General features: G+C 28.5%; 3 protein-coding genes across 11 annotated transcripts; 2 read left to right on the top strand and 1 right to left on the bottom strand.

The window, feature by feature from the left end:
• Positions 1–202: 202 nt before the first annotated feature.
• Positions 203–5,812, bottom strand: Not10 (CCR4-NOT transcription complex subunit 10). Its single transcript, XM_087407965.1, has 10 exons — positions 5,235–5,812; positions 4,673–4,998; positions 4,494–4,597; positions 3,802–3,953; positions 2,923–3,122; positions 2,455–2,749; positions 2,035–2,382; positions 1,351–1,460; positions 1,018–1,096; positions 203–735 (listed from the first exon to the last, which is right to left on the bottom strand). The coding sequence occupies exons 1-10, from the start codon at positions 5,638–5,640 to the stop codon at positions 680–682; spliced, it is 2,076 nt and encodes a 691-aa protein (XP_087264091.1). The 5' UTR covers positions 5,641–5,812; the 3' UTR covers positions 203–679.
• Positions 5,813–6,228: 416 nt separating this feature from the next.
• LOC105154113 (asparagine synthetase domain-containing protein 1) lies at positions 6,229–9,657 on the top strand. Of its 4 annotated transcripts, XM_087407969.1 has the most exons (7): positions 6,229–6,490; positions 6,689–6,714; positions 6,786–6,986; positions 7,467–8,396; positions 8,502–8,914; positions 8,995–9,143; positions 9,408–9,657. In XM_087407969.1, the coding sequence occupies exons 2-7, from the start codon at positions 6,712–6,714 to the stop codon at positions 9,437–9,439; spliced, it is 1,728 nt and encodes a 575-aa protein (XP_087264095.1). In that variant the 5' UTR covers positions 6,229–6,490; positions 6,689–6,711; the 3' UTR covers positions 9,440–9,657. The 4 variants fall into 4 exon arrangements, with proteins under 4 accessions (XP_087264095.1, XP_011067730.1, XP_011067720.1 ...); XM_011069428.2 differs by lacking the exon at positions 6,689–6,714 and having other exon boundaries at positions 6,230–6,490; positions 8,995–9,131; XM_011069418.2 differs by lacking the exon at positions 6,689–6,714 and having other exon boundaries at positions 6,230–6,490.
• A 570-nt stretch (positions 9,658–10,227) lies between these two features.
• On the top strand, positions 10,228–15,514 carry Bsg25D (blastoderm-specific gene 25D). 6 transcript variants are annotated; one of them, XM_087407963.1, is made up of 6 exons: positions 10,228–10,333; positions 10,954–11,049; positions 11,172–13,671; positions 13,784–14,465; positions 14,632–14,732; positions 15,073–15,514. In XM_087407963.1, the coding sequence occupies exons 3-6, from the start codon at positions 11,227–11,229 to the stop codon at positions 15,208–15,210; spliced, it is 3,366 nt and encodes a 1,121-aa protein (XP_087264089.1). In that variant the 5' UTR covers positions 10,228–10,333; positions 10,954–11,049; positions 11,172–11,226; the 3' UTR covers positions 15,211–15,514. The 6 variants fall into 6 exon arrangements, with proteins under 6 accessions (XP_087264089.1, XP_087264087.1, XP_011067708.1 ...); XM_087407961.1 differs by having other exon boundaries at positions 10,229–10,333; positions 10,954–11,021; XM_011069406.2 differs by having other exon boundaries at positions 10,288–10,478; positions 10,954–11,021.
• The last annotated feature ends 109 nt before the right edge of the window (positions 15,515–15,623 follow it).

Raw genomic sequence — 15,623 nt, 5'->3', positions numbered from 1 at the left:
TGTCGTCGTCGTCCGGCGTCGATTGTTATTCGATAATTTATTAATCAATTTTTTTCAATGTGTAATTGTATTTATGAACATAAAGTTATTCCAAAAAAGATCTTTTTCTTTAATTAGAATAACAATCTTTTACATATACAATATAAATGATTGTTCCTATTACTTTACTTACATATTACGGCGTCATCTTCAAAGTTAACAATTTTATGGAATACACTTATTTTATTTATCACATCTTTTCTGACATAAAGTATATTATAAATACTTCCTTAAAATATTCACTTCTTAATGAACTCATCTTAACTTGTGTGTGTGTGTGTGTGTGTGTGTGTGTATGTTTTACAGAATTATTGAATGATTTATTTGCACAAAAGTCATATGATTTTGTAATTTTATAATTTTGAAAAATATAAGGTCAATTTTCTCATGCGTATAGCACAATTATGTGCCTTGTAAACAAAATTATGATTGTAAAATATCTATCTCGAAGCAAAATATTTCTACAATTAGAAAAGTTTTTCTTTCGTATATCTTTCATGCAATAATTATTTTTAGAAATATAATCACATAGAAAGATATAAAAGATTTGATATTCTTGCATCTATAAATTAAAAATACTTAAATATTTATATGCTTATATTTATATGCTTTATCTAAGTCGACGTATTGCTCTTGATCGTTAACGATATTGTGGACAATGCTGTTTTATTATTGATTTTGAAATGTCAGCATGACCTGGAATAAAAAAATATAAAATGCATGTCCTAATTATACATGATGCTTGATAACAAATGTATCTATAATGCATATATATTATTGATACAATAAAATAATATATAACTAAAAAAAAGTATTCAGAGAATAAGTCTTGTGACCAATTCCAGAAACAAAAGATTTTAGTTAATTAAATAAACAAATCAGAGAAGTTAAAAAAAATAATTTATTCTTATATTGTTTGAGATTTAAGATAATTTAATTCATACTAAAAATTTAATTCATACTGAAAAAGGATATTACCTAATTGTAGTTCTATATACAAGGCCAACATTATTACTTGTATAGGTATATCACAATCTGGTTCTTTTGACATCCATATCTGAAACAGAAAGTAATTAATATAAAAATACTATTTAAAAATACTATTTAAAAATATATCTACAAATCAATAAACAAATAATAGTAATACATTAATATAAATATACAGTTTAATAGTATATAAAAAAACAAGTGCAAGTATCATATTTAATGTATCATATTGTTGTTATATATATATATATATATAAAATTTTACATCTATAATATTATATATAAATAGAACTCTCTTCTAAGATAAAACTCTAAAATACTCGCTTGTTTCAAAGTTTCGCCAGATTTATCTAGTTCGCCTCGAATAGCATAAGCCACAGCCAAGTTGTAACGTATTATAGCAGTGCCTGTTGAAACTGTTGTAGGATACCATGCTACAATTCAAAATAACAAGAAATTTATTTCTCAGATATTGAAACATTACTAACATTAAATATTGAAAATCTCGAAAAAATATAAAAATAATATATTTTCATGAGAGCAAGTAAAAATACTTGCGAAATTTCAAAATTAATTTGAATAAGTTTAATTTTAGATATATATATTTTTTTTATTAAACAATCTACACTGAATCTTTTATCTTACAAACAATATGTCTTAACAAGAAAGCTAAGAATATTATATATCAAACATATATTAAATGGTGTAACATGTAACCAATTAAAAAATAATTACAATATGATGATCTGAAGATAATTCATACATTTTGCGATATAACTTTTTTTAAATTTTTCGCAACATTTTGCCTCTGGTAGTATTTAATAAAATTTCTCAAGATTATCAAAGCTAGAAAAAGAGGAAAATGTATATTTCTTTCCACGATGCGTAATCAATTGTTTGCGAAAATAATGTATTAAAAATAAAAAATATAATCTCTCTTTCACAAATCATGAAAATGTTTCTCCTTCTAATTTCAGAAATATTTGGCATATTAATTTCCAAATTTACCTTTTACAGGTTTAATCATAACTTCTTCCATTTTTTCTTTATCCTTCTCCTGAATTTCTGGCATAGATATAGATGTATTTAAATCTTGAAGATTTTCTAACTTCAAGTATTCGAGCGCTTCATTAATTTTGTCCAAGAATATCAAACTTTCAGCAGCATACAAGTTGCCTAGCATTTTATATGCTCCAGGCAACTTGTTAAAGCTTAATAGAGTTTTTGCATGTTCGAGAGAAAGTATATAATCTCCAAGACACAAAGAAACATAAGCGCTAGTAACCAAGATACTAATTTTTAAATTAAAAGATTCGATAGCTGTAGCTCGTGACATTAACGTTGTATGTTGGATACCTACAATAATTATATATCTAAATCAGATTTATGCGTATATAATAGCACATGATTATAAATTATATTCTATACCTAAATTGTGACCAGATGTTAACGATAGTGATACTGAATTCGCCATGGTTGTTGCCAATGAGCCAGGCACACTCGGCTCATTATTGTTTGGTAGTAAAAGTAATGCATTCTTCAGACATAAATATCCAAATTCCAATGTTGGTTGTGGGATTGCATAAGATAGGCCTTCCGAATGATATTTGATATCTTTTGAAAGAGATGTGGCTAATATGATTTTTTTATGGATACCAGAACCTATAATTTTCTGCACCAAATCTTTACGCCGTTTTGGAATATTAAAATCAACTTTGTTTGACTAAAAAAAAAAAAAGCAATATACGATTGCATTATATTGCATATGTGTTTTCATTATGATCACATAATCATTAAAATTAAAATAGTGTAATTACAACAAATAGTGTTTCCAAAATATTAATGTTGACTAATATTTTTTCAAGACAGAATCAATATCACATGATTGCAACTTACATATTTATAACTGTAGATGCAACATTCTGCCATTCTGAGCAAGAGTTTAGGATTATTGTGTATCTTCTGTGCTACTTCTGTAAAGCAATCAAAGGCTTTTGACGCTTTACCAGCATATAACAATGTTACACCCAAACTGTACATTAACTCGTAATGTTTATTCCCACCAAGTGTGTATAATGGTTGAGAAGATAAAGGATCTGTACAAGTTTTCTTCTTTTAATATTGGCATCATTGTATGTATACGAATTGTTTAGAATAATATCAAAAATATAAAATACTCGGTTCATTGCTGTACTTAATTCAAATGTGCTTAAATTCAAATATATTTCAATCAGTTCTCTCTCGAGGAATATATATTGGGTCATCTAAAAAGTATCCGCGGTTTTTTGTCACTAGATGTGTGTTGATGGTCATATATCTAGTGACAAAGTACCGCGGATACTTTTTAGATGACCCAATATTTGGAAATAAAAGATGGAAGATAATACTTGAATGTGTTGGAAACAAAATAAAAAAAGATATTTAAAAAATTCTATTTAAAAAGGAGATCTGAACGAGACATAATGCTTAACCTTCAAACCTGATTTTATTAAAACCATGTTAAAAAAAAATATTAAATTCAATTCACATATGCGCACATTAATAAGTAATTCATATTAAATAATTAATTTTTTTTTCAAAATTTTGACTATTTTTCCAACGTATACATCCAACATATACATTCTATACATTTCAGATTTCGGATGATATTGATAGAATTAAGCAATTTCAATGGATAATATCTTCAAATTTGATGTACATTACTTACAATGTACATCATGCCCATCAATGCCGATCTGAAGGATTTATTTTACGTTTAATAATTGTAAGAATTACCAGTATCTTTGACTTGCATGCTTTCCAATGCAAATTTATTTGCACGCAAAGCTTTCTGGAGACAAGTATAAGCCAAAGTTGGCTTGCCCATCGCAAGATGCAGACATGCCATATTGTTATAAAATAAAACAGTTGAAGATTCTCCACATAATCTATAAACCATGTATTAATGTGTTTTAGAATCGAGCAAGAATTTAATCTATTTGGAACATTTTTACTTATTTTAAACAATATTTAAAAAAATTATTTCTATGTATTTTTATAATACATAACAAGAGATGCTATGCAAAATGATTAGAACAGATAGTAAAATCAAAATGACGAACGAATTAGAATAGATTATAATGCTTTTTCAAATAAAGATAAAAACAAATAAAGACTGAATTATAGAGCATAATTTTTTCCATAAGTGTACATAGAGAAACTGAAAAGTGCAATTGCGTTTTTTTTTTCATTTATATAAATTCATTTATACATATAAATCTCATCTTCACATTTCATTATGTAATATTCTCTTTGACAGATATGTATATAACACAGCTGTTATATTACCCATATTGTTTAAAAAAATAGAATGTCCAAGATAGATAAAATTGTATCATTTCAATTTGTGTAATATTAAGAATATTTACAAATTTTTGGCTTTGCTTCATGCATTTGTATTTAATTTAGTTAATATATATGTAACATACTTAAAATCAGTTTCTTTCATATTAGAATTCAAAAATTGTATTGCCTTTTCATAATTTCCTCGTAAATATTCCAGATGAGCCTTCAAAAAAATCGTTGATGTATTCTGAAAATAATAAATAGTACACATTTTGTATGTGTATATCATAGACTATATCACAATAAATAACAATAGTATTACCACTATGCCCAATGAAACTAATGTCTTCCATTCTTTTTTACACAATTTCAGTTGATGAGTCAAAAGATATATTCTTGCTTTGTATTTCAAGAGTTTAATTTTGAATGCATCTATCACTATATCACCAACATCTTTTTTTGGTTCCCTTTGCTCCTTAATAGATTTTATTACTCCATCCTTATCAATAGAGGATGCTATCTTGGAATTGTCAGTGGATATAAATTGACTTTCCACATAATTTAATATTGATAGAGCTGCGTCTGGTTGTTCCGTTACTATATATAACTCGATCAATAACAGACAAACTTTATGTGCTAAAGTTTCCTCTATAAGAAAGTCGTATATATTAAGATAGAAATAAAGATTCTATAAGCAAAATATAAATAAAGTACATCTAAAATATACATTTTATTTAATGTAAATCAAACAATCTAGCTCATTTTTTTAAATGACAGCTCTAACTTTATTCTCGTACTCTGATGAATGATCAACTGTTGTATGTCTAATTTAAAAAAAATTCTATTTGAAACTATTATCACACCCATTGGCTTGGCTTACATACCCATTGGCTCGATAAAAGCAAATAGCCTAGTCATGATTTGAAGCGCAGCATTATATTGTTTAGTGTGATATAATAAAACAGCTTGATTATATCTCATAACACACTTCTCAACATCATCGATAGTCTCGTTAGAATCCATCGTTGATATTTGGCCACATATCGCATTCAAACTCTTTCGTGTCAACTCAGTTTTTTTCAAGTCACTTTTATAATATTCCACCACGACTTTATTATGTGTAACTTTAAGATCTGTAGGTCGGAGGCTTTCTAACTTGTTCAAATATGACAAACACGACGCGTAAGCACCTTTTTGAAATTCCGATAGTATATTTTGAGCTAACTCGCGCTCTTGCTCAGTTATAGTAGAGACACTGTCTTTACTTTGGGATTCAGAAATTTCACTCATGACGTATCGATTATGAGTGATTCTCGATGTGTAATTGTAAACTTTCTAGTCAATTGTATATACAACTTTTTGATTCAACTCAATTCAACCACAAAAGAGCAGAGAACTCTATGTAGAGGTTATGATAGATCCGATTAACCACTGAACATATATAGTTCAGTGGCTTAACCTAATCGGTCAAATAAATGTCAACCGTGATTGGTCAATTCTGTTGAACAGCCAATGCAATTGGATAATTCCAATGTAACAAACGGTCGATTAGTTAATCGAAGTTAGTGAGACCGATGAGAAATTCTGTGGTTCTGACCTAACCGATAGCATGTGCTGCTATCTTGCAATGATATGATAAAATTAGAATATATTTTCTATTACTCCTATGGTAGACACACAAAATCTTATAAAAATGAAAAAATAAAAAAGAGGTTCTCAAATCATATCATATTTATTATTCTTGAAATATTAATCAACATTTGAGAGCATTATTTCTTTTATTTCTTTATTTTTATAAAAATTTCTTTATTTTTATAAAGTTTATTATGTCCATTTATCAATTGATAAGAGAAAATGTGTTGTAATTTTGCCGTATCACTGTAAGATAGCAGCACAATTTGTTTTTACATGTAAAAAGTAACCTGGCAGTAGATTCAGTCAGAAATTGCCGCGAATCAGCATCGATTGAAATATAAAAAGTTTAATTAATGTTCTGCCTGGAATTTTATTTTCTCAATTAATTTATATATTTTTTTCTAGCAATAAGTTATAATAGATTGATCTTACTCGTGCCGGTATAATGTGTGGAATATTTTGTTCTATATATCAACCCCAACAAGATTCTGAATCTTCTAAACAGGTATATGCAAACATTACAAGTTGTTTACATTAAAAATAAACATTGCAAAATTTGATTAGATCCTAAAATTTTGAAAGATGCATAACTATAATTATATTATTTATTTTTTTTCCTAATATAGAAACTAAAAAATTTTTTCTATTAGAATGAAATTAAGAAATTGAGAGTTTGATATTGCGAAATTATTTAATTTTACAGGAACTACAAAAGAGACTCGTTATATGGTATTCATTATAATAGACATAAAGTATAGTAATTTTTTTCTTGATCTATTGATTCAATTTTACTATTTTAGTGGAATATTTGCAAGGATGCAATAACCGCCCGAGGTCCTGATTACTTTATGGAGAAATATTTGACTTTGAGTCATGACTGGCATGGACACTTTGCTGCTTCAGTGTTATGGATGCAAGGATCGAGAATAATGACACAGCCAAGTTTGGATGATAATGATAACTTATTACTTTGGAATGGAGATCTTTTCTCGGGTTGTTTGGTACGTAAATTGTATATGTATATGAAATATTCTGATTGATGCTTTGAATAAATGTCATTAAAAATTGTTTTTAACTTAAGGATGTATAGAATGTCCCCCCAATAAGTCATATATAGTATGTAAAAATAAAAACATGATATAAATGTATTTTATAAAAATTATAGAAATGTCAACCCTGATTACTTTGTTTCTTTTGAACGAGAAAAATATAGTTAGTCTGAAAACATAATGGGTTTAGTAAATCTTAAATTGTAAGAAATTAATCAATCATAGTCGATTATTATTTTCTTCACATTCAATTGTTGATTGACCAATATCTTACATAAATAAAGTTTTACTAAGTTTAACTATTATGTTTTAATATTGAAATATCTATCTATCTATCTATCTATATATATATATATATATATATATATATATATATATATATATATATGAAATAAATTACAATTGCAACTAGAATAATCATATTTATTTTAGGCAAAAGATGATGTTTGCGATACAAACATCGTATTGAGCGAATTACAATCTACTACAGATATCATGTCTGTACTTCGGAAAATTGAAGGTCCTTATTGTTTAGTATATTATAAAAAATCGACCAATACGTTATATTTTGGACGAGATATTATCGGACGACACAGTTTACTTTTAAAAGTAGACAACAAAAGTAATTCATTAACTTTAACTTCGGTTGCAAATAAAAACATAAGAGGAATTGTAGAAGTACCGGCTATAGGTATTTTTGTAATGAATTTAAATATGTCACAGATAAATTTAGCATGTTATCCATGGAAAGAACCTGATTTGAAGTTTACGGATATTATTGAAGTATTAGAAACAAATTTAAATGTAGATATTGATATTAAAGAAACTATATTGAATACTTGTTCATCAACATTGACGAATTTGCATCTGCATCCGGGTCCAAAGGATGTGGAATATCTAGAAAATGTACCATGTAGCAAAGATTTTAATGAGGTATTGCAATATCTGTTGAAAAATCAGGAGGTAAATGAAAGAGTCGAATGTTTGATGGAACTGTTACATCAGTCTGTGAAAATCAGAATAAAGAAGAAACCAAATTATTGCAAGGAATGCATAAAATTGGTACTAAATGACGAAAATGTTACTTGTGCTCATTCCAAAATCGGTGTATTGTTTTCTGGTGGCCTAGACTCTGCAATTTTAGCAGCAATTGCTCATAAATACGTTTCAGAAGATGAAAGTATCGATCTCATTAATGTGGCATTTGAAAGACTGGGAAGCAAAAATCAGAGCATGAGTCATACGAACAATGAAAAGGGGAATGTAACGCAGAAATATGATGTGCCAGACAGAAAAACGGGACGACAAACGTATTCCGAATTGTTACGAATTTATCCCAACAGGAAATGGAATTTTATAGAAGTACAGTGTCTATGTTAGAAATATTTTTCTCAAAATCTTTTCGAAAAAATAAAAAAATAGAAAGAACTCGTGGAACCATTTTTCTGATTACAATGCTTATTTCAGTGTAACATCACGCAAATGGAATTGCAACTGTATCGCGCGTCACGAATTTGTGATTTATTGCATCCATTGTGTACAATTCTGGATGAGAGTTTAGGATGTGCTATGTGGTTTGCAAGTCGAGCAAAAGGTGTCCTCTATCCAGTCAATGAAATATACGAATCGCCATGCAGGATATTACTTTTAGGCATAGGGGCGGACGAATTGTTTGGTGGATACATGAGACATAGAACTATATTGAAGCATAAAGGATGGGATGCGCTGATACAAGAACTAAATGTCGAATTGACTAGGATTTCTGAAAGAAATTTAGGTCGGGACGACCGGATTGTTTCTGATCATGGGAAACAATCCCGTTTACCATATCTCGACGAAAATTTGGTGAAATATGTGCAGCATATAAAACCATGGGACAGGTAAATTTAAATGACGATAAACAATTATATATAAACATTTATGGATTACTACGAATGAGTATATGTATAATTATTGATAGATGTTATCCGACTGAAAAAATGCCAAGTGGATTGGGAGATAAATTACTGTTACGTTTGTTAGCCTGCAAGATTGGTTTTCAATGTACGGCTAACTTTCCTAAAAGAGCTTTTCAATTTGGATCGCGAATTGCAAATGGTAAAGAAAATGGTAATGATGTATCAAATAGATTATAAAACATAAGTAATATTATTAATGCAAATTTGATTAAGCTATTACTATTATTTTCAAATTGAATGAAAAGAGTGACGATTTCTGCTGTGTTGCAGTCACAACTATCCTACTGCTAATAATTTTAATGATACTACGCGTGTGTTGAGCTTTAATAATTTTATATATATATATATATATATATATATATATATTGTAAATAAATTAATTAGTATACGTAATTATATTTAATATATCTTATAGTGTATCTCATGGATCGTCTACAATGGAAGTAATATTGAATAGTAAGCAATAAGATCGTCATCGCGATTCATTTTGATTTTTTTATTTTTATTTTTATTATATTTTTTATTACTTATTACAACTTTATTCTTTTATTTTCACTATTGTTACTCGAAGTAAATGTTTATAAGATAAATCGTAATTTTATAAATGTATATTGCAGCAATTTTATATTAAAATAACATATAATAAATTATTAATATTGATGGTACAGTATGATTATTTTATCTCAAACCATATCGCATCTTTGATTTCTGTACGTGACAAGTCAAACTGCGCATACGTAATCTGAGACTGATCGATGTAAATAAGGATGTATCAAATATTTAGTTCGCATCAATTTGATATGCATACTAACCAATTTAACGGTGTAAAAGGATCTATATTAGTGTTTTCAATACTAATGTAAAAATAGTATTTATTAATATTATCCGCGTGTAATATTATTTAATATTAAATTTTTTATAGGTATACTTTTAGAATGTTATATGTAACATTTTAATAATATTTTATTATTACATTAATAATATTTTAATATTCCTGAAATACATATACTTTCGTGCACTTTTATATCCACTGACATTTCAATAACAAATATACTTGTATTAGATTAAAAAATATAAAAATTAAGCACAATTGTACAATATTTCTTTAAGTTCATAAACTATTTACAATTAAAAAATTTATTTACATATTTTACGGCTTTATTTTCTCAAAGTACATTTATACAAATACATGAGTTTGAAAATAACCGCGTCTTGCGTCAAGACAGAGGCAAGTTTGCAGTACTTTATAGGTAAATCTAGTGACTTTATTAGAGAGTCTCTAATCCTGCCACTCCTGCCAGTCGAATTAAGAACGATTCAACGTCAGATCGGTCAGATCAGGTGAGAGGGAGAAAAGTGTGTGTCAAAAAAAGTTGACTAATTTTAATTTGAATCTCTTTGTTCTCTTAATTATTAAATAAAATACGTTATTTAAATAAGATCCAGCTAAGATCTAATGAATTTATAACATTTAACATTGAATAAAGTAATTATTTTAAAATAATACTTATTTGGATAGAAATTGATTGAGGTTAATGATTATTTATGACGATTGATTAACCTTAATATTGTATCATATAAATCTTTCATATATATTTTATTAATTTCATTCAATACTTCGCTTAATAGAATAACATAATTATGTATATTACATTATTTTCTTCATTTCATAAAATAATGTAATTAAATATTATATTATTTTCATTATGTATATATATATTTTTTTATTTATTGTACGATTTCAAGATCGAAGATTCTCAACATTGAAGATTTTCGATCTTGAAAGTTTATCATGATCGAAGTGAATCATAATTTCAAGCAATATGATAGTCCTTATTAAATTGAAATTATGTTGTATAAGAGAACAGGATAAATGTGTGTGTGTGAGTGTGTGTGTGTGTGTTGTGTGTCACATTTTGACTGCTAATACAAAAAATAAATAAACATTGCTTATATTTCAGTGTGTACGTAGATACATACGCAGTAGTTTTGTGTGATTATTTGTCTTTAATCACACGAGTTTCATTAGGTACGTTTGATAGAAATAATTATTTCAGGTACAGATAATATTACTAATTTTATTATACATATGCAAAAAAATAATTTGGAGCCATGTATCTTAATATATGTAATATAAAATACTATTTATTGTAATGAAGATTCCTGTTATTTTTTGCAGATATATGTTATGGAGAGATTAGCATTAATTAATTAGGAAATCATGAAAGAAAAACATGGCTGAGCATGGCAATGATCTTTACGAACAACAACTTTTTGCTGTATTTGAAAGCTGTTTGACAAAAGGAGAGAATGAACTCAGTGAGAATGATTTGTTTTCTATTTGCAATAAATTGGATCTCGATGAATTGATTGAGGAATTGAAATTGTGCATTTGCAAACATCATCCAAATAAACAAACGATATCCTTTCAAGAATTCCGAGATGGTTTATTACTCTTGTTGAAAAAATTTCAAGGTTCAATAACTGATAAACAGCATATTGTACAACCATATCATAATTTAAATATATGCAATCGAGATATCGAGAAAAATCAAACTTTACCATTGGCCACAAGTACTTTGAGGGTTTATCTTCAAGATATGAAAGCTAATGTTACAATGGACGAGAGCAGATTGATACGCTTATGGGAGAAAGTTAAAGTTTATTTAAGTGGAAACGCAGAACCTGCAACGATACAATTTATATCGAGTTGTTTAGAAATTCCAGAACTCCCTAAACAAATAACAGAATCTATCTTTGAAAGTCTCGATCGCAATTGTGATGGATTGATAAGTTTTGATGAGTTTGTAATTATATTTCAAAAGAAAAAAAATATTAAAACTTTACGAGAGGATACCGCATCTCATAGCAGTATTGTAAACTATGATGTAAATACATTAGATTTTAATACATGTGTGTCTTGTGAAATTAATTCAACGCAAACTAACAGAGATTCGGATAAGGAGGGAAAAGTTGCTGGTGTTTCTAATATAGCTACGCTATCATCCAGTGATCTTGATGCTTTGGATACGAGTCTTGCAGAAATAACAAATGTCATATGCGATGAACTCAAGAATTTAGATGAATCATTAGATAATAATACCATTCAGACTCATATTAGTTTGTTACGAGAAATGATGATTACCCATCAGGATGAGCAACGCAATTTAACTGCTATAATAGACAACATGAAGGTAGAAAGAGAGAAAATGCGGATTGACATGTTAGAGGCCAATGAACGGGCGAATTTATTAGCACAAGAGATTGATGAGTATCATGTTCAGTTGGAAAAAACGAAAAAAGATTTACAGAGACAGAGCGAACAACGTTATGCTGAAATCATGAAAGAATTATCAGATCAACTGAATATCGAACGGGAGATGGATGCCGCGGCTTTAAAATCAAAGGATGATCAGTTACAGGCATTACAAAAGGATAATCATGATATGAAAAATAAAATCGTACATATTTTACAAGAGAATCAAATGCTCGAAGCAGAGAATAAAACTCTTCTTAGCCAGATTGAAAAGTTGCGGCAATCTAATAATGATTTGTTAACTCAAATAAAAGTGTTAGATGCGGAGCAGGATGAGATACAAAGCATAGAAGCTAAGCAACAGGAACAAGTTAATTTTTTCGTTGATCGTATTAAACAGTTACAATCAGAAGTGACGCTCTTGCGAGATCAAAACGACGAACTTTGCGCGGAATTAGAAAATTCGAAATGTTATGGCAAAGATACGACATATAAGACACCATCATCTTTGGCATATGATTTACAATTAGATGAAAATCAAGATGAAAATCATATGACACGAGAGTTTGAAGTGAATCGGCAGATCAGTGGTAAAGCATCATGTGATAACTTTGAAATACCAATGGACGAAGGTCAGACTGATATATCCAATTCCGATACGATGGAATACAAAAGAGATATAATTATAAAAGATTTGGAAAATATATTATCAACAAGTGTAAAATGCCTACCAGAGAAATGTTCTTTGAAAGCTAGCGTGTCGAAATTGCTTACTTGCCTGCGATCGGACTTTGCACTGCGTTGTCCCGCACAAGACTTCGGAAAAAGTATAGCATCTGAGCTTGAAATGGAATGTGAGGAACGAGCTAACGAGTCTTTGCGAGATTTAGTCGTTTCGAAAATACCAAAGCAACCTTCTATGAAACGTACAGCGATGTCAAATAGTGCAGAAGATTTAAATAATTTCACTGGTCAAGATGCAAAAAATCTAACACAAAATAAGGCAATGAGTCTTAGAGATTACCCACCGCGAAAAGAAGAATATCCTATGGATCAATGCAAAGCCAGCAAGGAGAAAAATAATTCTTCGAACGTTACTGAAGTCGAAAGTATTCCAAGAATTGTGACAACAAACACAGAATCATTAGAGATAGAGAAGAAACAATTGACCGAACGTTGTCAAGAACTCGAACGAAGTTTAGATTTATTAAAAACGGAATATGAAGAATGTGAGGATTATTGGGCTGCCAAATTAGAAGAAGAAAGACAGCTTTTTGAACAAGAACAAAAAATAAGTGATGACAAACTTGCCGAGCTTATTAATAAAATAACAGAATATGAAGAATTAATTAGTCCTTCGGATAAATCAAAAAATAATGGACGATTATCTCCCATAGAAGAAAAGTTTAATTTGGAGCAACAGGTAAGATAAAATCTGTGTTTGCATTTATGCTTGTTTTTGTTTTCGAAATACACACACATGCATACTTAATTATTTTACTGATAAAAATATTTTTATATATTTAATGTCTCAGTATGTAGATCTCGAAGAAGAATTTGAGAAATGGAAAATAAAAATTGAAAATGACATTTCTCAGAAGGATCTAGAAATTGGAGACCTCCGTGAAAAGTTAAGACTGATAGAACAACCAATTACAAATGATTCCTATGTACAAGTACCAGACGAAATTTCTTTAGCAACATTGTCAGATTCGTCGCACTGTAAATCTTCCAGTATGTCCAGTATTCTATCAACGAACGAAATATTCGCGAATACGGATTTATATGGCACAAACAATCAAACGTGTCATACTTCAGCAGAATTTCCATTATCCAATAATCTTAACAAATTATTAAAACAAGAGGATCACATAGACGGTCATAATCTATATAATACACATACCGACTGCTCTATGAAAGTAACAAAAGGTATAAGTAAAGATCAAAAGATATATCATAATAGTCCACATATTGTTGATAAAACTATGTTGGCAATGAAAGAGGAAGATAAGTGCGATTCAGAATTTAAATTGATACATAATGTAATGAAAGAAGCTAGCTGCACATGTTCCGAGAATGTTCAACAGCAAGTAGATTGCATCGATCTAAACATTTTTCAGAACTTAAAAATGAAACTTTACGCACAAGAACGTAAGAAACGTCATCTACAGCGTTATATTAAACAGCAGCGGCAGTATATTGAAAGATTATTACAACGTAAGTTTTTTTTTCATGTTATTACGATAAAGTAATTTAATACATTTTCAACATTGTGTTAATGTTATGTATATGTTATGAAAACATGTATACTGTTTGTTTTTAAGATTTATCTTTTTAAATCTTTTTAATTTAAGGACAAAATTATTGCAGTTTGCTATTACAGGTATTATGGTGCAGCATCAGACGGAAGTATGTGAGTTACAGTGCCTTCTCCGTAATACCCAAGAAAGACTTCACATACAAGTTCAAACAACTGTTGATCAAGTACGACACAAACGTTCATAATTATATATTAATTTATAAGTGATTTTATGCTATTCCACTTTTTCCAAACAATTGTTAATCACATTCTCTTAATTACGAAATTGGAATAAAAGAATACAAATGGTGGATAAAAAATTGTGTTTTATATATATATTAAAAAATGATTCATCTATATATACATACATATGTATAGATGAATCATCTTTCTAAAATTAATGAGTGTTAGAAAAAGTATACATCAATTTTGAAATATTACAGAGTGATTGATTAAAGCTAAAATGATAAGCTTTAATATAATAATCTAATCAAATAAAAATTTATCATTATTTTTATCCCATAGGCTGATAAATTAGCAAGTGCTGATATTTTGGTGAAGGATTTGTACATAGAAAACGCATATCTAACATCACACATGAAGCGCTTGCAAGAACGATGTCTTATATTAACAGGCCTTGATGTAGAATCGACCTCAATGTGATGTCTACAAATAATTATTTACAATTATGATAAATCAACGTCTCTTTGTATGTATCGAAAATAATGTATATTATTTATTTATGATGTAGAATTATTAATTAATAGTATAAAAGTGTCGTATAGCATAAGGCTGGAATATAACTCAGGGATGCAAACGGTTAGAAAATGTATGTTTGAAAACGGGTGCCTTCAGTTTTTAATTTGATTTAAAGAGATTTGGCTTATATATGTGTAATATACATATATACACACACATGATTTAAGAGCAATTGTATGATAAATAAGAGAAGCTTTATGTAAGCAGAGTTGGTTTACTATTTCTAGTTAGATGATAGCATGATGGTTTTTTGTATATAGATGAGTACACAAAATACGAAACAATATAATATACAAATATTAAATATATTCAGATTT

The sequence above is a fragment of the Acromyrmex echinatior genome, chromosome 7 (genome assembly GCF_024713525.1).
Source record: "Acromyrmex echinatior isolate Ae372 chromosome 7, ASM2471352v2, whole genome shotgun sequence".
In the NCBI taxonomy this organism is placed as follows: domain Eukaryota; kingdom Metazoa; phylum Arthropoda; class Insecta; order Hymenoptera; family Formicidae; genus Acromyrmex; species Acromyrmex echinatior.
The sequence above is the reverse complement of the archived record's forward strand: the minus strand, read 5'-3'. Positions and strand labels throughout refer to the sequence as shown.